The sequence below is a fragment of the Marmota monax genome, unplaced genomic scaffold, assembly GCF_021218885.2.
Source record: "Marmota monax isolate L192 unplaced genomic scaffold, Marmota_monax_Labrador192_F-V1.1 WCK01_AAM20220418_F8-fsc00014, whole genome shotgun sequence".
Classification (NCBI taxonomy): domain Eukaryota; kingdom Metazoa; phylum Chordata; class Mammalia; order Rodentia; family Sciuridae; genus Marmota; species Marmota monax.
This window is the reverse complement of record NW_026695222.1, coordinates 23,809,922-23,836,891: the sequence shown is the minus strand read 5'-3', so window position 1 is coordinate 23,836,891 and position 26,970 is coordinate 23,809,922. Positions and strand designations below refer to the sequence as shown.

At 48.6% G+C, this 26,970-nt stretch overlaps 2 protein-coding genes across 11 annotated transcripts in view; one reads left to right on the top strand and one right to left on the bottom strand.

Annotated features, from left to right (window-relative positions):
• The window catches only part of Hnf4a (hepatocyte nuclear factor 4 alpha), a 54,241-nt gene that overhangs the window by 26,984 nt on the left and 287 nt on the right, over nucleotides 1-26,970 (bottom strand). Inside the window, exon 1 of one of the 2 annotated variants that reach the window (XM_046433757.2) lies at nucleotides 3,205-3,358. The exons of the other annotated variant lie outside the window; for it this stretch is intronic. The gene's annotated coding sequence lies outside the window, so the exon portion shown is untranslated. Of the gene's footprint in view, nucleotides 1-3,204; nucleotides 3,359-26,970 lie in introns of those variants that run through there. 2 annotated transcript variants of the gene reach the window in all.
• Nucleotides 41-25,082, top strand: LOC124085789 (uncharacterized). Of its 9 annotated transcripts, none has more exons than XM_046433759.2 (7): nucleotides 96-776; nucleotides 1,017-1,806; nucleotides 2,276-2,370; nucleotides 2,449-2,655; nucleotides 21,756-21,892; nucleotides 22,197-22,284; nucleotides 24,499-25,082. In XM_046433759.2, exons 2-7 carry the CDS (start codon nucleotides 1,799-1,801, stop codon nucleotides 24,564-24,566), a joined length of 603 nt encoding a protein of 200 aa, XP_046289715.1. In that variant the 5' UTR covers nucleotides 96-776; nucleotides 1,017-1,798; the 3' UTR covers nucleotides 24,567-25,082. The 9 variants fall into 9 exon arrangements, 3 of the variants coding, with proteins under 3 accessions (XP_046289715.1, XP_046289716.1, XP_058431597.1); XR_006849562.2 differs by lacking the exon at nucleotides 22,197-22,284 and adding an exon at nucleotides 2,744-2,932 and having other exon boundaries at nucleotides 102-776; XR_006849559.2 differs by lacking the exon at nucleotides 22,197-22,284 and having other exon boundaries at nucleotides 104-776; nucleotides 2,449-2,932.

The window sequence follows — 26,970 nt, the reverse complement described above, 5'->3', positions numbered from 1 at the left end:
AATGGGGAGACAATCCTGGTCTAGTTGTTTCTGGTTAGCCCAACCCACACCTGGGATTCAGATGCTAGCCGGTTCCTCCTGTGCTCCAGCACAGAACATCTGGAGCCAGCTCCGGTGGCCTTCAGGGCAACACTGGACTGGGTGGGAAGTTGGGAAGACCCAGCTAGAGGATAAACACAGGAGAGATGCACAGCTGCTCAGGGAGGGGCCAGTGGGGGCACCCAGGCCCCTGCCACCTTATCTGCCACCTGTGACAACCCATGCACAACTTCCCCTTACACAGTCCAGTGGTACTCATCCCGTATGTCCCGTGATTCATCAACGGTAAGAGGCGCACTTCCAGATTTCCAAAACTGGAGTGCGATCATTGGCAAGTCAGAGTTTAATTAGGCAACCAAACAACCATGCATCTTCCCAGAGATGATGACTGAGATGCAATGACATAAGGTCTACGATCAAGCAGGGTCAGCCAGGCCACACCATGCCACACACAAGAACTCCAGGTGGACGCCGGGAGCTATGAGGTGCACCAACCACGGTGGATGTGACTTACCCACAGCATGGCACGCGGCCCACGAGGCTCAGGCCAGATCCCTGTCCTACCCCATGAGATCTACTCCAGAAGTAAATCTACCTGTTCGTCAACTACAAATTGCATCTTCTAGCATATACACAATTCACCCCACCTTCAGCCAACGTGGAACCGTGTCTTGCACATCTACTTTCCTCCCATAAATGACGCTTTGCCCGTGAGATCCCCTGGCTCTGCACCTCAGGTGAGTTATTCTGAATCACTGGATTCTCCTTCCAAACAATGGGCCTAACTTACAGGGCTTTTTTAAAAAAGATTAAATGAGAAAATACTATATGGTTCACAGTTTTTCTACCCCACCATTTCCCTTTAGGGGCATAAACCATAAAGCTTGAAAGTCAGACAGATCTGGGTCAAAATCCAGGTGCTGTAATTGACCAAACTCTGGGATCTCAGGTTCTACTTCTCTTGGCTTTACTTTCAGCATCAGAAAAATGGGGTTGATCTCCTCTTCAGGGGATGGAGCAGGCATTGAATGGCCACATATAGGCCCTCTGGACCCAGAGTTTCTGAATCAGAGGATTCAACCAACCTCAGACGGAAAAATTTGTGTCACAACTGAACGTATGCAGGATGTTTGTTTTTGAGACAGGTCTCACTATGTTGTCCAGGCTGGCCTTGAACTCAAGGCCTGGCCTCCAGCGATCCTCCCGCCTTAGCTTCCCAAAGACCTGGGACCACACCTGGCTACAGCACAGAAGATTGTTCCTTGCCATTATTTCTTTGCCTACACAATACAGTATAACCACTCCGTACAAAGCATTCACAACGTATTCGGTAGTATATCTCGTAATGATTGAGGATGTCTGTAGGTCATGTGCAAATTATATTAAGCAATTTATAGTAAGGACTTGAAACACTGATTTTGGCCTTGGAGAGCGTCCTGGAACCAATCCCTTGAAGGGCAAAATAGCAGGGGTCACTGTCGTTGGTGCTGGACTCCTTGAGTTGCTGGCCACAGGATCTTTGGGAATTGGGACCCTATCTCTGGAAAGCTCCCAGGTGTGGCCTGCCCAGCCCTGAATGAGCCCTGGACTTGAAGCCATCGATTCTTCCCCTTCCTCTGGAGCTGTCAGGACCCAGCTCCAAAGGGCAGCAGCTCCCAGGAGCTGACAGGACGGCAGAGCTCGCTTGAAGGTCCAGGAGAGGAGTTTAAGAAGGGAAGGAGAGGCTGCCACCCGTGGGCCCGGATCACATGCCTCTGCCATGCACAGGTAAGGGCGAGCCACTATAGAAGGCAGAGTTTTCTTTTAAATTACACTAATGGCTAATGTTTATAGAGATGTGCTAGGCCTGGTGCTGAGAACCACAACTCTTCATTTGATCTGACGTCCCCAGACTTCCTCACCTGATAGATGGCAAAACTGAGATTCAAAGAGGTGAAATGACTGTCCCAAGGCCACAGAGTGCAGCAGAGGGGCTGCCATTTGAACCACCTGGCTCTAGAGCTCCCTTGTTGCCCCACTCCTGGAGTCTCCAGAAGAACTTCAGAATTCTGGAGCTCAGGACTGGTTCCAGACACAGCCAGGGCACCCAAGGGCCTGAGGAGTCACAGTCCGATTCCCAGACACATGGAGGTTGAGAGGCATCCTCCAGGTGCCCAGCCACCCCAGGGCCACCTGGTGCCTGTCCTCTCCTGGGGACTCACCACTCCAGCAACTCCTACTCTTTCTCCTCCACCAGCCACGCGGGGCGTGGGGCAGAGAGAACCAGGATTTTATCAAGACAAAGAACAAAAGTCGTGGGGGAAAGAAGCCAAGAGCCATCTCCCCTGTGGGGTAGGGCCCTTCAGTTTTGCCCCTTTGAAATTTCAAATTCCAGTTTGTGGACAAAGTCCTAACTATCTCACAATATAGGTTCCCAACTGCTGACCAAACTCCAGTCTAGCCGCCACCTGGCCCCAGGCTGGCCCAGTCTGGCTGCTTCCCGACAGCTCCCAAGATCTGGGGTAGGAGGCCAAGGGCAGCTGGGGACCGCCAAGGACCCCCACCTCCCACCTGAGAGGACAGCTTCCTGCCCAGAGTTGGGATCTGATGCTTCCTGGTCTCAACAGCAGATGCCAGGTAGGCGCCCTGGCGGTCTGGGCCTCTGGGCTCCTCCTGGAGCCCCCAACGGACCACCTGCTCACACTGCCATGGCTTAATCCCCAAGGGACCCCACAGCACTGGACAGGCTGTGTCCCTGACCCACTCCTTTGGCACATGGAGACACTGAGGCTGTCGGCAAATGGAAGCTGCTGCAGTTTGAAGAGTGGAGCTGGCCAGAGACCAGGGGCCCCTCCCTGAGCCCCAAAGGCTGGAAGGGACTTGGGAATTGCTCCAGGCCACTCAGTGGTGGCAGGTAAGCTTGGACTGAACAAGGAGGTCAGTCCCCTTCGCTTCCTCTCCTACAGACCGTGGATGGCCCTGTGTGTTTGTCCACTCAGTGACTGATGGCCACCAGGTTGCCCCAGGAGCATTTCCGAGAGGAAGACGAGGGAGCTGGGGCTGAAGGCCAGTGGGATTGGAAGGAAACACTATTCACATGGTTAACTGATAACTGGGCCCCATCCCCGGGCCTCCACAGGCCTCTTTCCTCCCTCCCTCTCCTCAGCATGATTAAGATGAACTTACCTGCCTGCTAATCATTGCTGAGACTGTTGATTTTGCCTTAAAAAATTAACTGGGCATGAGTTTGCGGTTTGCCTCACCCCTAACCCTGAAAAGGCCTGGGTGGGCAGGAGGCCTCCTGGGTTATGCAAGAGGCCGCTGGCCTCCCCACGCGCATCCCGTGGCCTCCTCTGCCGTTCTCCAAAGGGGAGTTTTGCTCAAGAGTCAACAGTCTGCCTGTCCCCCTGCCGGGTCCTGAGCAAATTTGCTCTGTTACCAAAGAGAGATAAAAACACTGTGGAATGGGGGTGGGGGGAACTTTCCAAATGGGGATGTGAAGCAGTGGCTTTGAGCTTGGGTTTCTAGAATCCTGCAGCATCAGAGCCAAGAGAACCTTTCGGAGGATGTGGGCTGGGGCTTTTTATTTTTATTTGACTTTTCAAAGCAGCTTCTGGTGTTCCCAGGAGCCCACGGATTGATGCTCTCTTAGGTGTGATCTTTCTTAATGTTTCCATTGAGAGAAGGGAGACCACAGGTGCAGCCTCAGCCCCTCAGTGTGCAGATGGGAAAAGAGGCCAGGGGAGGGGTGGGTGCCTCAGACAAGAACACAGGCCACCCAGGTATCCTGGGTCTCCAGCCGAGACAGGGATAACAGGTACTCTCTGGACCTGAATGACATGTTGAAGGACATCAGGGAACAAGGTGGCTGCATGCACATCTTCCCCTGCCATCCCCCTCTTCTTGGAGGGCAGAAGTAAGCAGAGAGGTGTCCTGAGAGTCCTGGAAGATCCCACGGCAGGGGACTTCACCTGTAGTGTGTTCTGTGGTCCTCTGAGGAGCAGGACCAGCAGCATGAGCTGCAAACCAGACTCTGTCACAGCCCCTCTTGGCCAACCCTGCCCTGACTCTCGGTCCCTCCGAACCTCAGTTTCTCTCCCTGTAAATTGGGAACAATACCTACCTAACTCCTAGGGTTGTCAGGAGGGTGAACGGAGTAAAAAGCATTCATTGATAATGAGGGCCAATGTGCATGCAGCTGTTTCGGGGGGGCTATCCATCCGTGTTAGCTCATGAATTCTTACACCACCCTAACACAGACAGTGTTTTTATCACCATTTTATGGAGCATGGGCACAGAATGATTGAGTCATGCGCTCAAGCCCACTCAGCTGATAAGAAATGAGTTAGGATTCAAGTCCAAACTGATTGCAGAATCTGTGCTCCTAACCCTAAAGCACCCTGCCTTTCCAGGAATGTACGTAGTAAGGGCTCAAGGAAAGCTGGTCAGTAGAGGGGCATGGAAGTCCCTCTGGTCAGAGATCAGGGCATTGCAGGAGCTGCTGAGTTTGAGGTAGAGAGGATGGCCAGAGGCTGAGCCATCAGGAGGAAAGCCAGGACCCAGTCTGTGTGGGCGGAGCCGCCCTGTGGGTTGCCTGCCTGCTGCCAGGGGGGCGTTCCTGTTCTCCTGTTTATGTTCATCTCTTCTGTTTATGTTCCTGACTTTATCTGCAGGGGTGACCTTGGGGAATTAGATGGGGCCTAGCCTGCCCTCATGGGGCCTGAAGGGTGATGGGAAGTTCCTGCTCAGTCCAGGCCCTCGACTCAGGGATAAAAGTCGCCCTTAGCCTCTCTGGATCCCTCCTGAGGGGCTTCAGGGATTTGTCTGGAGGTCACTGAGGTGAAAGATTTGCAAGTCCTGAGACTTAGGCCAGGATCACTGTGTACAGTTGTACAAGCTGCTCCCCACACACATGTTCTCTAGCCAAGATGGTTGAGTGGGGGTAGAAATCCAGCCCTTGCTCCAAAGCCCATGAACTTTGCCTGCCTGGAGGGGGATGTCTTTTTCTTATTTGCACAAAGAATCCATGTAAGCTACTAGGAGCTCTGCCCCAGCTCTGTTTCCAGCCACTGTGTGACCTCGGACAAAGCCCATCCCTTCCTGGCCTTGGATTCCTGTTTGGGAAGTTGTGTCTAGCATAAAGCAGAGATTCAATCTAGATAGTGAAACAGAATCACCTGGGATCTTAAAAAAATATATAGATGCTCAGCTGCTCGGGTAGCTCAGTGGTAGAGCAGAGAGCAAGTTGCTCCATTCTCAGCCCTAAAGCAAAACACTGAGGCCCAGGCTGGGTGATACGCCAGTGATCAAATCTTAGGGTAGCAGTGAGTAGTGCTCGGCTTCAGTAGTTTTTGAAATCCCTGGATGATTCTGATCATCCAGGATGATTCAGGCCCATCACAGAAGGCTTGACATTTTGAAGTGGAAAGACCTTGACACAGGTCTGAGTTTTCCAACTAAGTGCAGCTTACTATTCAGAACTTCAGGGAGGATTGGTTTCCCCATCTGTAAAATGGACCCACAACTCCCTCACAATGTCAGAATGCTGAGTCAGCGGATGACATCCTGAGATGGTCCCTGATTCTTGGTGCCAATGGCTGTTATTGTTACTGTCAATAAAATATTGGTATCAAGTAAAAGGCCCTTCCAGGCCAAGCGTTCAGGGACATGGAGCCAGGCTTTCTCTGTTCCTTGGATGCCCATCTTCTCTGCCCACCTGTCCTATTATTGAAGTTGTGTGGTGATGATGATGATGATGATCTGATTTGTTAGACATTGCACATTTATTTCTGAATCATTAACGACCTTCACATGGCTCAGAATCAGATGTGAAAAAGGTACCCTGTTGAGAAGCCCGGTCCGCTCTGCCTGCTGCTGCCTGAGCTCTCCACCTCTTTACCACCCTTCCTCATTTTCCTACTTTCTCATGGATCTTTCTTGAAAGTCTTTCACGGAAGTACAAGAATCTATAAGATCACAGGTCGTCAGCCCTGCCTCCCACACTGTCCTGCCTCCTGCCTGTTTCCTTGACCATTATGGCCTGCAGATTTTCCCATAGCAGTTGAGAGCCAGCTTTGGGAGAAAACAGGCTCTGGGAGGGAGCGTTGTTTTCCCAGGAAGCCAAGTCAGTCATGTTTGAACTCTCTCTCCTTGGCTCCAGAGCCCATGTCTGTCCCCTGAACTGAAGTGGCCTTCCAGGAATCCGGGCCTCAGGAGTTTGGGAGCCAGGCATAAACTGGTGCAGCACAGACCTGGCCTTCCCGGGCATAAGGGAAGGTGGGGTTGGGTGGGCTGTTAGGGCCCCTCCTGTTTCTGGGCCCTGAAGACCCAAAGACAGGCTAAAGTATGGAATAAGTCATCCAAATAGGGACCCAGTGAGGGGTGTCCCCTGGATGGGACGTCATGGCCTGGTGGCCCTGCCATCCAGCACTGTAGAACCTGCAAGCTCAGAGTGTGCTGGCAGCAGCAAGGTCCAAAGGAGGAGGGGCAGGGAGGAAGGGAAGCCTGGCCAATGGGACGGCCAATGCAGAGCCCTGGGGGACCCATTCCTGGAGGGCAGGATTTGGAATTCAAGACAGAAGTGGTGAGGACAGCTTAGCCCACATTTTCTGTGCAGGCGAATTCAGGGTCCCCCTGGATCCTTGACCTGCTCAGAGCACTGACTGAGCAAGTCAAGCTCGCTCTCTGCGCCTCAGCTGCAAAATGAAGATTAGACAGCTGGTCTTTGGGCAGCCTTGAAGCACCCCTAAAGGCATCTTTGGGGGCTCCCTCTCCTCGTTGAGGGAATCTGAATCCTGTTTTGACCAGAATATCATTCACCTATCAGGGCCCTTGGCCTTCCTGGATGGGGGCTGGGGATAAAAGTCTCCACACTGCTTCAAAGTCCAGCCTCCTCCCCCCAGTTCTGTGTCTCCCTCCTGCCACCCCATATTCCTTCCAGGCAAATGCAGAGGCAGGACCATACCTGGTGGGTCCTGGGGGAAGCCCTGGCCCCCGTCCGACATCCTCCTCCCGGTGCTATGGGGTCCCGCACAGTGGGCAACCTCTTCATCCCTGAGTCAACCCCTGCTGCCACCCTGGCACCCTAGACCCTGTGGGGACTGCTGGGCAGAGTTAATCCCTTAATACTGGTCACAATGAGATTTCAGGGATGGTGGGAGGCGGTCTCCATGGAGACCGAAGACCTGTCCAGGACCCACGCAAGGAATTAGCCCCAGGCCTCTGCAAGGGGCCCCTAGAGACCCAACCCAAACAGTGGGAGACGCCGGGCCTGCAGGCCTGGGTGTGGCCTCCTGCTCTCTGTGTTCTTTTGCTGAACAGGTGAGATGCATTCACGGGAGCCTGCGTCACCTTTCTGAGACAGATTCTTTATCCTCCATTTGGGGTTCTGGGCCTCAATCAACTTTTCTAGAAGAGTGCCACTTTGGGAGTCTGTTAGACCTGAATTTGATGCTCAGCTTTTCTGTCTCAGACTGCCTCAGGCCAAGCACTGCGCTTCTCTGAGCCTCAGTTTCCTCATCTTTAGGATGGGCACCATAATGCCACCCTGGTGTCACTCTTGGGTCTGTGTGGTGGGTAGTGACACTCAGTGAATGTAAGTGTCTTCACCTCTTTCTGCTGCCCTTCCCCAATCACCTGAAGACCCCACGCCACACCCTCGTCCCTGGCAGAGAGCTGTCACATCTCTCTCTGCCACCCTGTCCCTCCTCCAAGTCCCATCTTGGTCATTCTCTGGCAAGTCCTGCCAACCATCCTCCCACAGCCCCAGAGCTTTCCATCATCACAGTTTAATCAGGTGGTGCTTGTCTGCCTCCTCCTCTAGCAGTGTCCCCTTTACCACTGCATTCCCAGGACCCAGACTGGCGCTTAATATAACCGGTTGGCTGAATGAAAGAGCGAACAACCAAGGAATCGTCGGCCCCAGTGTTGAACACTGATTCAGCACCTGCCCCGTGTGCGATCCCAGGAGATGCCACAGCGAAGATCCTGGGCAAGAGCCCTGCCTCACAGGGCTGCAACCAGCAAGCCAGGTCAAGGCTGCCCAGGCAAACTGCAAGTCCAGAAAAACTTTACTTTAGAATGCTTTTCTAAAGTAGGTCCCAAAGAATGAATGGGGCATACTCATACTTTAAAAGTTTGTGGTTTATCTCAAACCCAAATGAGAGTCGTGGATTGTTTCTGGAAGCTCTATCCCCCCTCCCCTGGCACACAGCTTGGGTCATGGTGGAAAGGCGGAGTGGGGACCGAAATCAAGTAAATAAACAACCAAGTACATTCAAATAGTAGTTAAACAATGACACAGCACGATGCGACAGCACACCGGGACAGGTAGGGGGCGTCTTTGGATCTGACAGCAAGATTTCACCTGCACCACTTTTAATCCCAGTGTTGCTTAGGAAAAGCCCTTTGAGGATCTTAAAGGGCACGAGGGAGACTCCGAGGCGGGCAGAGGGTGCCAGCCGGGGAAAGGGGCTGCTGAATCTCACTCGATAGACTCCGCGGTCTGCAGCTTGGACCTGGGCCTTCGCAAACCTGCGCGAACCCGCAGACCCACCCCTCGGGTCAGCCAATGTCCTCGACGGGGCTGGGAGCCAGGGGAAGAGGCCAAAGGAGCTGTGCAGAGAAGCGTGGCCACCTGGCCAGAGCTGGGAGCCTTGACACACTTTCCCCTCCCTGGCCCGCCCCACCCCCGGCGCAGCAGAACCTGCGTGAGCCCCAAGCCGGAGGGCGACCTGGAGGAGGCGACAGCGACGCGCCTCTGCTGCGCTTGGCACTCCCCGGGTTCCCCCTAGTGGCCCCCGCGGGAACTGGCGCTCAGAATTAGGTAGCTGGTAGCTGTCACAGAGCCTTCACCGACCACAGCGGAGCCGCGCCACAGACCCCACCAATCACAGGACCAGTCGGTCTACGTCTCTCCAAACCCGCGGAAGCCAGCTCGACACAATCACCAATAACAGCTCGTCGCTACTGCACCAATCAGGATGCAAGATGTAAAAACCGGTTCCCCAGCCGCCTCCGCGCTGCCCTTCCAGGGTTCCTGAAACCTCAGTTCCCAGCACCTGCTGCCAGTGCGCAGGCGCCTTGGAGGAAGGTCCCAGGCTTCGTGCTGGCTCCCAGCGGAAGCCCACGTTTGCATTCAGAGGCATATTTAATGACATTGCTGTCATTAAATGTCACCCCTCCATTATGGAAATTGGAGGGTATGGGCAGTGGAAAAACTGGACCTTGGAGTCAGACACACTGAAGCTTTGTGCAGCAGGAGGTTTGCTTCCCTTTCCTCAGCTGTTACGAGAACAATAGTAATATCTACACGAAATACCGGTCACCCTTCCCCATCAATAATCCAAGGGCAAATACTAGGAGTCACTATCTTTGTGTCCCGCCTCACCTGCTATCTCTCCCTTCATCAGAAAACCCAGTTCTTCCACCTCCAACAGTATCTAGAGTTTTCATCATCTTTCCATCTCCAACTGAACCAGCGGTGGCAGAAACGCCCATCATCTCTGGACATCTGTTTTCCACTCGGGCTCCCCTACCACCCACTCCTCAGCCTGGGACAGGGGTGATCTTGTACAAGCCTACATTGGATCAGATCCTCCTCTACTTACACTTTTACAACTTCCTTTGCATTTATAATAAAGCTCATAAAACCCCTGCCAGAGACTAAGGCAGGACACAACCTCCTTTTTAACCTCTCTACCTCTCCAACCTTATTCCATCCCACTCCTGCACCCCCTCCTTTTTTTCCCTTCCTGTCTCAGGGTCTTTGCACATTCTTTGTCCTCTGCCTGGAATATGATTCCTGGGTCCTTTGCATGCCTGTTGGGTGAAAAAATATCCTTCAGATGTGGACTTAATTTTTATTGTATCTGGGAGGAATTTCCTATATGTTTATGCAGAGTCTCTGCATCCTTCACCTCTTTATTCTCTATCTCTGTACTTATTATTTCCCCTTAGCACTTTATATTGATTTGAAATGGCACAAATGTTTGGTTACTTGTGTGTTAACTATTTCCAGGTCAGGACAGAATGCCTTTATTTTATTTGTGTATGGTGCTAAGGATCAAACCCAGGGCCTCACACATGCTAGGCAAGTGTTCTGCCACTGTGCTTCAGCCCCAGCCCTCTGAAAAAGATTTTGAAGGAGAGACTACTAATCATATGCTGACGTCCTTGGTGAACAGTAGGCAATCAACAGAAAGGAGTTCATGCTTACACAAGTTCTGGAAGGTGGAGATTGAAATCATAGGTGCTTCTACATGTAGGAGGGCTCAAGAAGTGAGAAGCACTTGTTTGTCCACCAGAGTTTCCTTGGTGCTGTCAGCTTCATGCATGGGTGCATGGAGGAGCTGTCCTGGGCTTGCAGGCTGCTTGGCAGCATCTTTGGCCTCAATTCATTAGATGCCAGTAGCACCTTGCCCCTCTCCCCAGAGGTGAACCCCCCACCAAAAAAAAAAAATTCTCCAGATATTTAAAAACATCCCTTGGGGGTCAAAATTTCCCTTGATGGAGAACTATTGTGCTAGACCTCTTAGATGTACAAGAAAATTTTCTTCCAGTAATTCAGAGCTTCTCAAATTTCAGTGTCCAAACAAATCATCTTGGGGCCATTACTGAAAATCCGAATCCCTGGGGTCCTACCTTCAGGCTCTGGGGTCAGCAGCGGGCCCAGGCAGCAGATGTTTCGTGAGCTTCCAGACGCTTCTGGTGCAAGATGTTCTCAGACCCCACTCTAAAAACTCTGCCAAGAATCCTCCTGATAACCTGATAAGCAGGCACCACTGTGGGAGGCCCCGCCCACACGGATCCTGCCTTTACTTCCTCTCCTTTCCAGCCACCCTTCCCTGGATGACTTTCCCAAGGAGACACAGAACCTGTCTCAGCCAAGCCCACACTGCCTCATCTCCCTTCTGAGCAGACATACAAACTGACCACAGTTCAGTGGAAGCCACCTGTGGAAAGACACTGGGGCACTGGGGATGGAAACCAGAGTCTCACACATGCTAAGCGCACACAGTGAGCTATTCCGAGAGCTAGACCTCCAGTTCTGTGTGTTTGTTCTTATTTTCAAAATAGGAGTGACAATGAGCGTGTGACTGGGAGTGTGAGTGGTATAGGTGTTGATCTACAGGAAGGGCTCAGAACTGGCCCTGCACAGTGACTGCTATGGAGAGCAGGCAGGGTCAAGAGCCAAGTGACTCAGGAAAAGTGTTTGAACTTGATGGAGAGGAACAAGAAACCCTCCGCAGTGGTCAAAAATAAACCACCAGACAGTGTGGCAGGCAGAGCTGCCCTAGCAGCAGGTAAGAGGCTACACCTGGAAACCACTGCCCAAACCTAGACTCAGGTGTCAGTGACAAGGACATAGTGCTCGGGTCTCCAGAGCTGAGGCCCCCTGCATTCTACCCAGAAAGGACCAGAAAGGGACAGCTGCACCTGGTTCTGATTTTATAATTAGACACATAAAATTTTCCTAGGATGGGGCAAGGTGGGGAAACAATCAGAGAGCTAAAGGCCATCTGGCCTGGATCCTGGGAAAGAGGAGAGACACAGTGTAGCACAGAGGGTAAGGCATTGCCATTAAAATATAGCAATGGCACCATTTGCATAGCTGTTGGACCTGATTAAAATTAGAAGTTCTTGTCAAGCGCATTGCCCCAGGCCTGTAATCCCAGCAGCTCAGGAGGCTGAGGGCAGGAAGATCAGGAGTTCAAAGGAAGCCTCAGCAACTTAGTGAGGCCCTGAGCAATTTAGCGAAATCGTGTGTCAAAATAAAATATAAGCAGGGCAAGGTGGCACAGGGCAAGGTGGCTCAGGCCTGTAATCCCGGTGGCTTGGGAGGATGAGGCAGGAGGATCACGAGTTCAAAGCCAGCCTCAGCAACCGCAAAGTGGAGCAGGAGGATCACGAGTTCAAAGGCAGCCTCAGCAACCGCAAGCAACTCAGTGAGACCCTGTCTCTAAATAAGATACAAACACAGGGCTGGGGATGTGGCTCAGTGGTTGAATGCTACTGAGTTCAATACCCACTACCCACCTCCCCCAAATTAATTTCAACTGTTTTTTGGTTCTTTTAAAATGAAACTTCATTTTGGTGTACTGTAGATTCACTCACTTTTAAAAATTGTTTAAGGGGCTGGAGTTGTGGCTCAGTGGTCTAGCGCTCGCCTAGCACATGCAAGGCCCTGGGTTTGATCCTTAGCACCAGATAAAAATAAATTAAAAAAAAAAAAAAGATATTTTGGGCTGGGGATGTGGCTCAAGCGGTAGCACGCTCGCCTGGCATGCATGCGGCCCGGGTTCGATCCTCAGCACCACATACAAACAAAGATGTTGTGTCTGCCGAAAACTGAAAAATAAATATTAAAAATTAAAAAAAAAAGAAGTTCAAACTTGAGCTCAGTTTAAAAAAAATTGTTTAAATATTGTTGCTGCAGGGGCTGGGGATGTGGCTCAAGTGGTAGCGCGCTCGCCTGGCATGCGTGCGGCCCGGGTTCGATCCTCAGCACCACATACAAAGATGTTGTGTCCGCCGAAAACTAAAAAATAAATATTTAAAAAAAAAATTCTCTCTTTAAAAAAAAATAAATAAATATTGTTGCTGGAAATAGATAAATAGAGCAGTGGGGAGAGCCCAGAAGGTCTATACATATTGGAAAACGGAAGACAGAAGTGGTGGTAGGTACTGCATACCAGGCAATTAAGATGCCCTATTCAGTAAAGGGTATAGGACCAAGTGGCTTTTCAAATAACAAAAAAATGTCCTCTGCTCTGGTTTGGATGTGTCCTTCAGGAGTTCATGTGTAGCAATGCACAGGCTGAGGGCATGTAGATGTGAGGCCTTTAGGATTAAATGAGCTCATGCAGGTGGGTGTTCATGGCTTTCTGAGGGCAAGAGAGGCTCCCACAAGCATACTTGCTCTGCCCCTCCATGTGGTGACACAGCCAGGAGGCCCCCACCAGATACTGAAAAGATGCTGGTACCATGCCCAATTTCCCAGCCTACAGCACTCTGAGCCAACTAAACTTCTGTGCTTTATAAATTACTCAGTCTTGGGTATTTTGTTATAGCAACAGAAAATTGAATAAGCTAATATTCTCATTTCGTACCACACACAAAACCCAATCCCTGTGGAATAAAGACCTAACTATGAAAATGAAAGTTTTCATGCCTATAGAAAATATTTAGGGTAATATCTTCTTTCTCTCAAGGCACTGGAATAGTGAATGGACAAGATATACAAAAAGCACAAACCATACAGGAAAATACTATATTTAATGACTTTATAAATCAGCTAAAATATAACTACATTAAAACTCTAAGCATCTAGCCAGGCTCAGTGCTACACGCCTGTAATATCAGTCACTCAGGAGGCTGAGGCAGGAGGATTGCAGGTTTGAGGCCAACCTCATCTATTTAGAAAGACCCTTTCTCAAAATAATAAATAAAAAAGGACTGGGGGTATAGCTCATGAGTTAAGTGCTGCTGGGTTCAGTATCCAGTATGGTACATTAATAAATAAGTGAATAAATAAATGGAGTGGAAAGATTAGCTACAGATGTTCAATGGTACTTGCCATTAATATAACTAAAAAAGGATTAGTATCAAGAGTGAATAACTCAGGGCTGGCGCTGTAGCTCAGTGGTAGAGCGCTTGCCTAGCACGTGTGAGGCACTGGGTTCAATCCTCAGCACCACGTAAAAATAAATAAATAAAATAAAGGCATGCTGCCCATTTACAACTACAATTTTTTTTTTTTTAAAAAGAGTGAATAACTCACACACTATTTTGAGAACAATGTTATTTCAGTGAACGGTGTGTCGGCCATGCAGAAGTTTACCTGTAGTGCGCTATTTAAAAACATATGTATAAAAGGTCTTTCTTGCCAGGCTGTGGTGCCGCAGGCCTGTAATCCCAGTGACTCAGGAGGCTGAGGCAGGAGGACCGTGAGCTGGAGGCCAGCATCAGCAACTTAGTGAGATCTTATCTCGTAATAAAAAAATAAAAGAACTGGGGATGTAGCTCAGCAGTAAAGCACTCCTGGGGTTCAATCCCCAGTAGACAAAATAATAGAAGTAATAACTCCTACAAATTGATAAGGCAAATAATGTAATAAGAAAGCAGGAAAAGATAAAGACAATCTCAGAAGGGGAAGAAACCCCAAGACAGAGAGAACCCCTCCCTCCCTCTCTAGCAATAGATGAAATACAAATGGAAAAGTGAAGCATCATTTTACCTTCGTCATCTTGCTTTTGAGGATGTGGAGCAAGGAGAACCCTCAACACTGCTGACAGGTGTGGGGTGGACAGAGGGGTATGTACCAAGATCTCATGGGAAGGAAGAGGCCCGCTGCCTGAGACGCAGAGGCCCCACTACTGTGCAGTGCCGTAGAGAAAAACTCTCATCCACAGACAGAAGAATGTTGTTCGTGGCTTTAAGATGGTGACAAACTGGCTGGGCCTTGTGGCACATGCCTCCGAGGAGAATGGCAAGTTCAAAGCCAGCCTAAGAAACTTAGGGAGGCCCTAAGCAACTCAGCGAGACCCTGTCTCTAAATAAAATATAGATAAGGGCTGGAGATGTGGCTCAGTGGGTAAGCGCTCCTGGGTTCAATCCCCAGTTTTAAAAAAAAAAAGATAATGACTAAATGGAAACAACCCCATTGTCACAAAATGAAATAAACATACAAGGCATTTTAAATGAGTGACTGCATTAGGTGGATCAGTAGAGGAAGATCCAAAAGCCATTATGTGGGGTGAATCACAGGACATTGCTGAAGGCTGCCCGCAACACACCGTTTGAATAAATTTCCCAAACATGCAAAGTGCTCCTTTTATTGCTCATGTACAGCATGTAGAGTCAAAGTCCAAAAACGTGTCTGGTTATAATGACAATCACCAGACCTTGACAGTGGTCGCCTCGGAGCTGAGTGGCAGGGGTGACGGGATCGAGTGGGGACAGGGGCTTCCATTCTGTGTCACATATCATTTCTCATTTAGACAAACAAAAATAAACCCAAAGAAAGTGTGACCCTCCAGGAGGATTTGACAGAACTGAGTGGCGGGTATATCAACGTTCACACTAAAATCAACCATCTTCCAGATTACCAGCAACATACAATTCAGTAATCTTATGATTTTAAATATCTAGACAACCTAAAAAAAAAAAAAACGGGAAAATATGGAAGAGAAAACATTTCTCTGTTTGGGGCAGGGAGAGCTTTATCAGGAGTTAATGTTTTGGACTGTGGGGAAGGAGGGTTTGGGGGGCGGCTCTCCTGCATTGACCAAGGCCTGGTCATGAGTTCCTGGCTCTGAAAAGTTCTATGTCAGAAAGGTTCTGGCCATTTTGTGGAACTCAAGCAACTCACAGTAGAATTCCTTCTGTCGGGCTGGGGATGTGGCTCAAGCGATAACATGCTCGCCTGGCATGCGCGGGGTGCTGGGTTCATTCCTCAGCACCACATAAAAATAAAATAAAGATGTTGTGTCCACCGAAAACTAAAAAATAAAAATAATAATAAAAAAGAATTCCTTCTGTCTGAGTGGTCACTTGGGAAAAACCTGCCTTCCTAGTCTTGGCTCTGCCACCCACTTGTGGTCTGGTTTTGCCAGGTCACCTTTCTTCCTGGAGCCTCAGTTTAAATGGGCATGCAAAGAGGACACCGCCAGAATCCTCACCTGTTTTCACCTCTAAGTCCCCAGGTTGGAGCCCAACATTAAGATGCCAAGTCCAGGATGTGGGGATGTAGCTCAGAGAACGTGCCTAGCATCCACAAGACCCTTGGTTCAATCCTCAGTGCCAAAATAAATAAATAAATAATTTAAAAAAAAAATAACCAAGGCCAGTTGTGGTGGTGCACTTCATTTACACCCAGTGACTATGCAGGCTGAGGCAGGAGGATCTTGAGTTCAAATCCAGCCTCAACAAAGTTGAGATGCTGAACAACTCAGTGAGACTCTGTCTCTAAATAAAATACAAATAGGGCTGGGGATGTGTCTCAGTAGTTGAGTGTCCTTGAGTTCAAAACCCAGTATCCTCCAAAAAATAAACCAGGGCTGGGGTGTAGCTTAATAGCAGACACTTGACTAGCTCATCTCTGGCCCTGGGTTGGATCCCCAGCACTAGTAGGGAGGAGGGGGACTGGGAATTCTTTGCTTAGTCATAAAACAATAAAAATATAATCAATATGGGATGCCCTATCCATTTAATTTTATTCCTCCTTACATAAATTTTAAAAAAATAACTGTTTTGCTATTTATTATTGTTATTTGCTAGGAATTGAACCTAGGGCCTCCCACATGCTGGGCAAGTGCTCTACTACCAAGCTGCAGCCCCAGAACGTCACTATATTTTTTGTCACTTAACTAAAGCAGGTTCATGACAGAAGAATTCCAAAAATTCAGAGAAGTAGCCTTTATAGATAAGGAGACTGAGGGTCAGAAAGGTCAAGTCACCTCTGCAGTTCTCTAAACCAGTTCTTCCTAACCCTGTAGCACAAGCTCTCAGCCCCTACCAGGGCCTTCTCATTGGAAGTGGGTCCACCACTCCCAAGATTCCTCCCCCTCCCTCTTTCCTAAGCCTTCTCCTCCGAGGAGCTAAGACCGGTCTTTCCTGTAAACAGAGTCAAAACCTTAAATAATCCTCTCTCCACCCCAACTCCACCCTCTGAGTCCCTGGATTTGGGATCTTGGGCAGGCTGGAGACAGAATGGATGTGCAATTAAGTTTCAGATTGACCATTGTTTTGTGAATATCTGATAAGGAGATCACAAAGGAGGCTGGGACAGACTCCCCACGGTGGAGAATTCTAGAAGACAGGCCTGAAGTTCTGGGACCTGGATCCTCCGGAGGATAGATAATAGGTGGTCAGGCAATAAGGGTGGGGATGCTAGAGATAAGTGTGGGGAGGGGAGACCCAGCTAGAGACACAGGCCCCAGGGGTTTGGCTGGGACAGGTCCCTTCAAGAACGGAAGAGGTAAGTGCAGGTCGGTGGTCACTGCCTTGGAATCCAAGGGACTAGACCAGAGCCATCCAGCAGAAACAGAGAGCCACAAATGTAGCTTTAAATGTTCTAGTAGTCACATTAAAAAAAAAAAATTAGCGGCTCCCTGAAGCAGGAGATTGCATCCACTGGGCATGTGTGGTGGCACCTGCCTATAATCCCAGCAGTTTAGGAGGCTGTGAGACAGGAGGATCATGAGTTCAAAGCCACCCTGGGCAACTAACTTAGTGAGGCCCTGGGAACTTAGCCTTTAGAGATAAGGAGACTGAGGGGAAATTTCCTGTCTCAAAATAAAAATAAAAAGGGCTGGGGATATGGCTCAGGGGTTAAGCACTCCTGGATTCAATCCCTAGTGAGAGAGAGAGAGAGAGAGAGAGAGAGAGAGAGAGGGAGAGCGCACCTAATTGAAATTAGTTCCACAGACCATTGTCTCATGGGTATGGGGAATCAGTGTAGTAGAGCTTCCAATTTTTGAAAGAAACTGGAAGTTGGGATTTTTAGAAGTTAACAGTCAATTTAAATTTGATTTAAACAATGAAAAATAGAACCTCAACTGTCCTTTAAACCCTGGGGCTCCTACTCCTGGGGCTGAGCCCACAGGCAGCTGGGCCTCAGCCTCCTGCAGCTCCTGGGTACTGCTCCCTGGCGGCTCACCTCCTCCTCCACCCCTCCTCAGGCCTGTTTGGATAACTTTGCGACCTGTGCCTTCACAAGCCCTCCCTGAGGTGTGGCTGCCTCTGCTGCTTGTCCCAGGGAATCCTGGGGCCTTGGCCGTGTGGCCAGGCTTGGCCAGTCCCACGGCAGACAGTTGTCAAATAGTGGCTGTCTGGGTGGAGGGAGGCCTGTTTACCCAGGGCAGGGCCCAGGCAGAGGCCGTCGCTTCCTTCCCAGACCACTGGCCATCCAGCTGGGCAGCAGCCTGACTCAACTGTCCCCTCACAAATATTTATGGAGCGCCTACTGTGTGCCAAGCCTGTTGTCCACACTGGGAATGAGCAGGGAACACGACAGCCTGATCCCTTGCTGAGTTAGAGCGAAAGAGTCCGAGAGGGTGAGCAGAGGGTGGAATGGAAATTTTCGAAGCTGCAGGATAATGGGGTTGATGACAATGGGCTGGGGCCAGCAGGCTTAGTTGTGGGTGGCCTCTGAGAGGGGGACATCTGAACTAAGACCCAAAGGATGAGAAGAAATCATCCCTGGGAAGAGCCGGGGAGCTGGTGAGGTGTCTGAAGGGAGGAAGTAACAGGGAGAACAACAAGAGAGCCCAGGGGGCCCTTTGGGTGGAAGAGCTCAGGACTTATTTGGAGTGTGGCACAGCCCGAGCGTCTTCTGCAGGGGCTTGGAACAGTTATGCCCTCAAGTCCTCCAACTCTGCCCTCCCTCCATGGCTTCCTGTCCAGGCTCTTATTTCCAGGTACATTCCCAGGTGTTTGAAATACAGTTTCATTCTGACCTTTGGATGGTCACAATTGGGAAAGAGAATTCTCCCAGGCTTCTAACAGCCAGTGCGCACCTGCGGTCTCCTGAGCCTGTGTCACCAGGGCCAGCGCTCTGGGCTCTTTCCCTGTATCTTCCTCTCATCTCTAAAGGTCATGGCTGTCCGGCTGCTTCCTGGTTTTTGGCTTTAGGTAGAATGCATTAGCTTGCTATTAGGAAGGATCTTGGATAAGTATATCCCAATTTGTGATGAATCAGCGTTCCTTATCTTCAATTGCCTGTCCACGTCCTTATCCTCACCCTTACGGCAGCTGTCACCATCTGCTTTGAGGCCAGGTCTTCCCACACATCACCTCAATTAATCCTCACTATGTCAGAGTGCTTCCCACGCTTGGCTTGGCGTCCAGTGTGCCACTTAGCGGTCTGCGGAAGACTCCAACTCCATGCCCTCATCACAGAGCTGTCCCAAGGGGTGAGCAGAACTGGCAAGGTTTACCCCATTTTCAGAGAAAGGAAACAGAGCCCAGAACTGTAAAGAAAATTCCACCTATCACAGGGTGGTGTGGAGACTAAAACAAAACCCACCTCCTAGCTAGGCAGGAAGGCGCTGGAGCCCTGGTAGACTGTGGGGAGCAAAGAAGTGTTCATCTTGCAACTCATCGTATGTCTGTTAAAGCAGTTAGTGTCACCCTTCCTAGGACAGTGCCCAGGCTTGAGATCTAGCTCTGCCTTGAGTAGGCTGTGTGGTTTGGGGTAAGCTACTTAACCTCTCTGAATCTGTTTTCTCTCCTGAGAAATGGTATGATGACTCCCTCCATGAGCAGTTCTGAGGCCTGGAAGAGTTAATGTTTATAAGGTGTTGAGAACAGTGGTTGGCCAGAGTAAGTGCTGGAGAACTACATAAGTGATTTTTAAAAAGTGAGAAATGAAAGAAAGAGGAAAACACATGTACACAAAACAATTAAACAAACAAAACCCAAAAGCTGGAGAATGGTTGAGCCAGAAACTGGGTGCCAATTTCAGGCTCTGGCTCCGGGTCTAGCTCTGCTCTCCTCGTCATGATTCTGCCCAGAGATGCTGTGCCTGTATTCTATTCACCAGTGACTATTGATTTGGTATTTTTCTTTCCTTGAAGACATTTGTTCATTTTTGAAGGATATTTCGTAATTCTAATGCCTTCAAAGGCTAGCCATGAATTTTTCTAACATACTATAAAAGGAATTCATGAAGATTTAAAAGCATTTGTGCACTTACTACTTAGAATCAGCCCCTGTACCCTGTGGGTAACACTTACAGGAGGGTATGCTATTTTTAAATTTGAAACGAACCTTGGGGAACATTCTGTCCAGTGACTGTTAAGCCTTTTGACCATGACCCTCAGGATGAAACACACTCTGCTTCCCAGACTTGAGGTACCTTGGCGGTAAAGGGTGGCGGCACAGTGAGTCCCTGGGACCCACTTGCCTGAGTGGGCACTTGGGTGAGCCCACATAATTTTGACTGCAGGACCTCCTCATTGTGCTCCATTTGTTTATTTGTACAACAGGGAAGACCGCAGCACTTCCTTCACAGGGTCATTCTGAAAATTAGGAATTGGTTCATGTAAAGCCCCTGTAAGGAGTCTACAGGTTTTTGCTATTATCACAACCATAAGCACATACATACCCACAGACATGTACGGATGAAACAAAAGTTTTACACACACACACATACCTTATTCTTACCTTACTCTTACTACATGGGATGCCCACAATATATTTTATTTTACATTTTTCTTTTTTTAAAAAAAGTTGTCACCTTTGTGCAATTTCATACAGCTATATGCATTTATGATTCATACATGTTTTCTGCTTTGGAGTTTAAGAATGGTACTTTTTAAAGAAATAAAGCAAGTCAGTAAATCATGTGAATAGCAACTAGGCCAAAATGATTTTGTCCAGCATATTAAGTTTTTGGAAGGCTGTATGGTAACAGATCCCCAATTTCTAATGCAGACTGCTGAATTATACTAGGAATAATATATCTACTTAAAGACAAAACTGTACTTCAAGGGCCTTTAAGTAAATAATATTCAATATATTAAAGCAAGGACCAGCAAAGTATAACCTCTGGGCCAAATGTGGCACACTGCCTGCTTTATAAATAAAGTTTTATTGGCACATAGCCACACTCATTCATCTACTTATTGTGTGTGGCTGCTTTTGTGCTACAACTCAGAGCTGAATATTTGCCACAGATCCCTCTGGCCGGCAAAATCTAAAATATTTACTGTCTTGTCTTTTAGAGAAAGTTTGCCAACCTCTGTGTTAGAGTTACAATCCAAAGACCTTAATATTAAGTTAAATCTTCTAGCTTTGTCTTATTTTATTCCATTTTTATGTCTGACTTTTTTTTTCCTTTTATTGTTTGTTGTTGTGCTCAGTAGGGAACCCAGGGCCTCCTGCATGTGAGGCAAGTGCTTTACCCCTGAATTGCATCCCTTTCCCTATAAAAAAAAATAATAATTTATTTTGAGAGAGGGTCTTCTCTCAAAAGGCTGAGGCTGGCCTTGAACTTGTGAACCTCCTGCTTTAGCCTCCTGAGTAGCTGGGATTACAGGCATGCACCACTGTGACCAACACAGGTCTAACAACTTTGAACAGTTTCATCTTCCAAAACAAATTACTTTGAAAGGAGTAAGAGTAAGGTATTTTGAGGCAGATTCTCACTACATTGCCCAGGCTGGCCTTGAACTTGCAATCCTACTAAAGGTTGAAAGATTAGTATAGTGAGCACTTATGTATCCTTTCGCCTAAATTCATCAATTGGCGGTGTTCTATAGATTTGTCACTACCTATGTACTATTTTTATTAAAGCACTTAATCTGAAATTTGCACATGTCACACAGCATCTGAAGGCTTGGAGAGAGGCCTTGCCCTGATTCTGCAGATGGACAGTTGCATCCTAGAGTCAGTTGCCTGTCCCTCCTTCAGAACTGTTTGCTCCACAACACCTAGAAAGATGCTTGCATACAACAGTCACACAATACCTTGTACACAGCAGGTGCACACTCTGTGGAGGTAATACTAATGCAGAAGTTCAAATATACACGGCACTTTCTTCTTACAATACTGTGAATCAAACCCAGGGTCTTACACAAGCTAGGCAAGCACTGAGCTACATCCCCAGCTCTTAATTAAATTTTATTTTGAGGCAGAGTCTCACTACATTCCCTGGTTGGCTCCCAAGTAGCTGGGAGTGGCACTTTCTATGGGATGACAGGTATGCCTGGCATTCATGGCACTTTCTATTGCAGACACTCAGCACTTCCCAGATACGAACCATATTGTCCTTGCCGGTACCCTACGAAAGAGATGTTGGCCATATCCCCCAAGTCAGCACGTGAAGAGCACAAGGCACAGAAGACTAAGGAACCCACTCACAGCCACACAGGTAGGAGGTGACCCAGCCGACGCCAGGCTCTGAGGTGCAGCACTGAGTCACACAGTCCCTCGGGTGCCATTATGAGGGGTAGATGTGTATCTGGAAGAATGACGATTGGGTCGCACTAGATTTTAATCAGCCTTTTGCTGTGTGATGCAGGGAAACTCACTTTGCAACTCTGAGTCTCGATTTTTTTGTGTGTATAATGGAATAAGACTTCCCATCTTGATGGACAAAGCACTTAAATTCGCTGACATCATGGTGTTATTTGGGAAGGGTTCCCATGGAAACACAATTCTCTCCTCTCTGCAAGCTCATCCTTATGCCAGAGGCCTGTGCATCGGATAAAATGGGTAGCATGGTTCCTGCACTGGAGCATCTCAGGATGTTTATAGGACAAGGTAAATCAATCATAAAACAACCGGAACACTTTCCATAGACGATGGAATTAATTGCATTCAATTATCAATAAAATCCATGCAGTGTGGCCAGGCAGCCTTTGCAACCGCTGTTCCTCCAGCTGGGGACACTCTTGCCCTTCCTCTCTTTTCCTGGATGACGCCTGCTAAACCTTCAGGTTTCAGCTTAGAGATCCGTCTGCTCCTCCAGGGACAAGAGGTCTCCGTCCTTTCTCCTCCTCAAGTTTCCTTTTGTGTTCCCACAGTGCCCTATCTGTCCCTCTCAGAGTCCTCTGCCTTGGTGGTTGCTGGTTTGTCTGTGATCCCACCAAATTGAGCACAGTCCCAGATTCCAAGGCAAACTTTGTTCTTCTATGCTGCCTCCGTGCCTTCCAGAACGTCTTGCGGATTACCGTCCCGGTGGACAGTCGACGAAGAAGTGAACAAGCAAATAATGAGTTAATCAACGTGGGAGGCTTCTGGGTGCAGACAGGATATATTTGGGGTGTCCATTCCTCACTCTACAAAGAGAGCCAACCATTTCCCTATTGCAGCTGACCTGAATACCCAAAATCACAGGTGGAATGCAACACAAAATTACAGAATTACTTCACCAGGTCTGAAGTGGAGCCCCAGCATGGGTTGGCTTAAGAATGTTTCCCAAGAGCAACTAGGTTTGTGAACCACTGAAGGCCTAGTTGGGTGGGATGGGAAGATGTGTGGAGAGGGAGATGGGGAAGAAGTGGGGAGAGGGTGCTTTAGCAATGAAGGGTTGGAACATCCATGGCCTGAGATGGGATATGGTCCCATAGCTGGCCAGCACCTGTGGTCCTTTTCAATTCCAGGCCTACCACCCTTTGCAGGGACGAAGCAGGCTGTAGTAATACTCACTCTCCCTCATTAGCTCATGGAATCCTCATAACAAACAAGATGAAAAAATTGGGAAACGGAAACGTGACTCAAAGAACCCACCGTCACATAGCTGTAAGTCAGAGAGTCACTGATCAGATGGCCTATGACAAGAACCTCTGCTCTGGCCTGAAGTCAAATGGTGTAGAGCGAAGGGACTAGGTCTTTACACCTCAGAAAATCAGCCTCCTCTGGCACTTACAAACATAAACTCCTGCCAGGCATGGTGTTGCACCCCTGGAATCCCCACAACTTGGGAGGCTGTTGCAGGAGGATTGCAAGTTTGAGGCCAGGCTGTGCAACTTAGTGAGAGTCTGACTTGAAATAAAAGAGTTGGGGAATGTAGCTCAGTGGTAGAGCACCCCAGGATTCAATCCCTAGTTCCCCTCCGCACACACACAAGAAAGAAAGATAAAGGAAAAGTAGAATGAACTCTCTTGACAAAGGATTATTGCCCTGTGGCCAAATCATTCTGTCTCCTCACTTGGCCTGTCCTGAGCTCGATAGTCCTTCTGTTCCAGGATATCTCAGCTCAATCATCCATCCGTCCGTCCATCCATCCATCCATCCATCCATCTTTTCACCTACCACCAGCTCATTACATCATTCAGCGAATCATCCATCCCCTAACCACCCTCTATCCAGCTACCTATTCTTTCAATTATCACGTGTCCAAATCTCTCCACTTACCATCCATCATCCTCCATAATCACCCACCTACCTATCTACTCGTTAATCCATCTGCCCATCTACCTACCCCTTCATCCTCCCAATTACTCATTTCTTTGTCCTGTTCACCTAACTCCCCACCTCTTCTGCCCATCCATCTACCCACCCAGCCATCACTCCACTCATCAACCTCCCATCCATCACCCTCAGCATCTATTCATTTATTCATCAGTTATGGCTTGGATCTGGGATGTCCCCAAAGTTTCATGTGTCAGAGGTAGAACTCATAATAATTAGATTATGAGGCCTCAGACCTCATGGGTAGTTAATCTACTTGATAGATTAATAATTTAAATAGATTCCTTGGAGATGGTGAAGACTGTAGAAGAAGGGGCCTCATTGGAGGAAGGAGGTCACAGGGACCTTCTCTGGCAGGGTGTATTTGGTCCTGTTCCCTTCAATCTCTCTTTCTCTGCTTCTGGGCTGCCATGATCTGACCACCCTTCCTCATCATGCCTTTCCACCATGAGAGCCCACCTCACCTCAGGACCAAAGCAACAGAGCCAGCTGATTGTGAACTGAAATCTTTGGAACCGTGAGCCAAAATAAATCTTTCCTCCTCTATGTTATTTTTCTCAGGTATTTGCCAACAGCAACGAAAAGCTGACACATCATCCATTCTTTTCCTCATTCATCCACTCAGTTAACCTCCACCGAAGGCTACTTAAGGCCAGAACCTATAGAAACCTCTGACAAAAAGACAACGATGGATATTGTTCTCATGGAGATTGGAGGCACTTATAGAAATGATAATCTACCAAAGGGCCAAAAGGAATAAGCAAGGAAAACAAGGGCAAGAAAATAATATGCCCAGGAATAAGGCTGGTATGCAGAACGCACCACCCGGCATCTTCTCCTCACAGCTGCTCAGGGAAGCCCCAGACCTGGCTCTGGGACAGATCCTGGCACCCAAAGCAAAGTCACCAAACATGAGCCCCAGGGTGCTCAATGGTAGCAGACAACACAGCCACTACTCCTGCTCCTGTGTAACTCCCAGCTGTCACACGTTCTGGGGAATATTTGGCCAGCTGGAGAGATTTTCAATTGGCACAACTGATGGGGATAGACATGATTGGCCTCTGGCGAACAAGGACAGGGATGCTGCTTGACACCCACCATGCACATGACTGTCCCCAGGATAAATAAAGAATGACGCAAGCTGAGCATGCTAAGGTCCATCGTTGTTCATCCATCCATTTATCATCCATCATCCATCCATTGTCCATCCATTATGCATCCATCTATGCATCCATCATCAACCCATCCATCCATCATCCATCCATCATTCATCAATATATCCATTCATCTTCCATCCATCCATCCATCCATTATCCATTCATCATCCATTCATCTGTCCATCATCCATCCATTATCCATCCACTATGCATTCATCTATCCATTCACCATCCGTTCATCATCCATCCATCCATCATTATTCATCCATCCATCCAAGCACTCTAACAACTGTCCATTAAATTCTGGCTCTTTGGTGATCACTGACAGGGGCCAGGATAAGAGGACATGTGGACATCTTCCAATGTAGATAGATGAGACAGTGAGAGGTTATTGGTTATGATGTTATTGAATTACCCTTTGGGAGGGACTCTGGAGGCCCTCTATTCACCCCTAGCCTAGGCTAATGGCCTGGACTGTCCTTTCCAGGAGCTGACTCTCCTTCACCTTTGGAAACAAATTGAATATTCCCCTGGTCCTGGGTTCCATCAAGTCTGACATTTATGTATTAAGTAATGCAGAGCTAGGCTGGGAATGTGGCTTAGTGAGATACAGCATTTGCCTAGCATGCACAAGGCCTTGGGTTCGATTCTTAGCAACACACACACACACACACACACACCCCACTCACAATGAAAGCCCAGCCCTCTGACCATGCTATCTATTCTAATCCCCCTCCTCCCATGAAATACATGAATTATCTCATTTTACAGAAGAGGAAATAGGTTCAGAGAGGGGAAGTAACTTTCTCAAGGTCATGGCTGCTGCAGGTCATGGCTGGCCGCAGGCTATTCAGTCCTTTAGCCAAGGCTGGTGAAGAGACAAGTCTCTGAGTTAGTCCCTCAGAGCCTCTGTCATCAGTTAATGATGACATTAAATCATTCCTTCTAATGAGGGTGGTGTCTGGGGTTTTATAACCTCCCTGTGTGATGAAAGAGTCAAGGACTTCAGTATTGTCCCTACTCCAGAGAGATCAATGGAGGCATAGATGTGCTGAGCGATTTGACTTCCATCATACAACTAGAATGGCTTTTTATTGCATTCCAAGGGTCAAGCTCTACATATGGGGTAGGGGGGACAACTAGATGTATAAAATGCACCTAATTTTTTTAAACTTTAAAACATGCCCCCCAAAGGAAAAACATTCTCTTGAATTTCCCTCCACAGAAATAAAATTGTCACTAGTTTTTGTGTGTCTTCCCATGGAATTTTCTGTGCAAATACAAGCGCATGTGCACACACATACATCAATATGCGCTTTGTAATCAGAAATGACACCCCGGTCTTTAGCGTGCTCTTTCCACTTATTGGAATTTGGAGGTTCTTCCCCATCTGCACACAGATCTGCTCTTTTTCCTTCAAGAATGGGATGACATTCCATCTTAGACGAACCTCTACTCCGTCTACTGAGGACATTTGGGCACCTCTAGTCTAGACCCCACTGTTGGTTGCAGCACCGTGACACTCCTTGAGGCACGAGAACATCCTCAGCTCCTGACACCCCACGTTGGGCAGGGCTTGATGTCTCTTTCCCTTGGGGTTCTCTCCAGAGATAGGGAGGAACCAAGCTGACCCTCCCTTTGGAATCATTCGCTCAAGTCCCCACCCCGGCTAAGACCACGCGTGGCAAGTTGAGCTGGGCCCGGCCTCGGTTCTCTGTGAGCTAGTGTTCTTGGTCTGGGTCATTCTGTGGCGTCTTGGGACCCCTCGATGTATTCCTAGGCAGCATGAACCAAATCCAGGCCCAGAGCTCCAGCCGCCCCACCGAGTTCTTCCCACCGCCCACAGGCCATGCCCTTGTTGGAGACCCTAGCGAAG

Coding starts and splice junctions, on each gene's coding strand:
- LOC124085789 (XM_046433759.2), top strand. Junction 2,371..2,448: donor AGAGCCATCTCCCCTGTGGG/GTAGGGCCCTTC, acceptor CTCACAATATAG/GTTCCCAACTGCTGACCAAA. Junction 22,285..24,498: donor CAGGATGTTTATAGGACAAG/GTAAATCAATCA, acceptor TATTTTTCTCAG/GTATTTGCCAACAGCAACGA.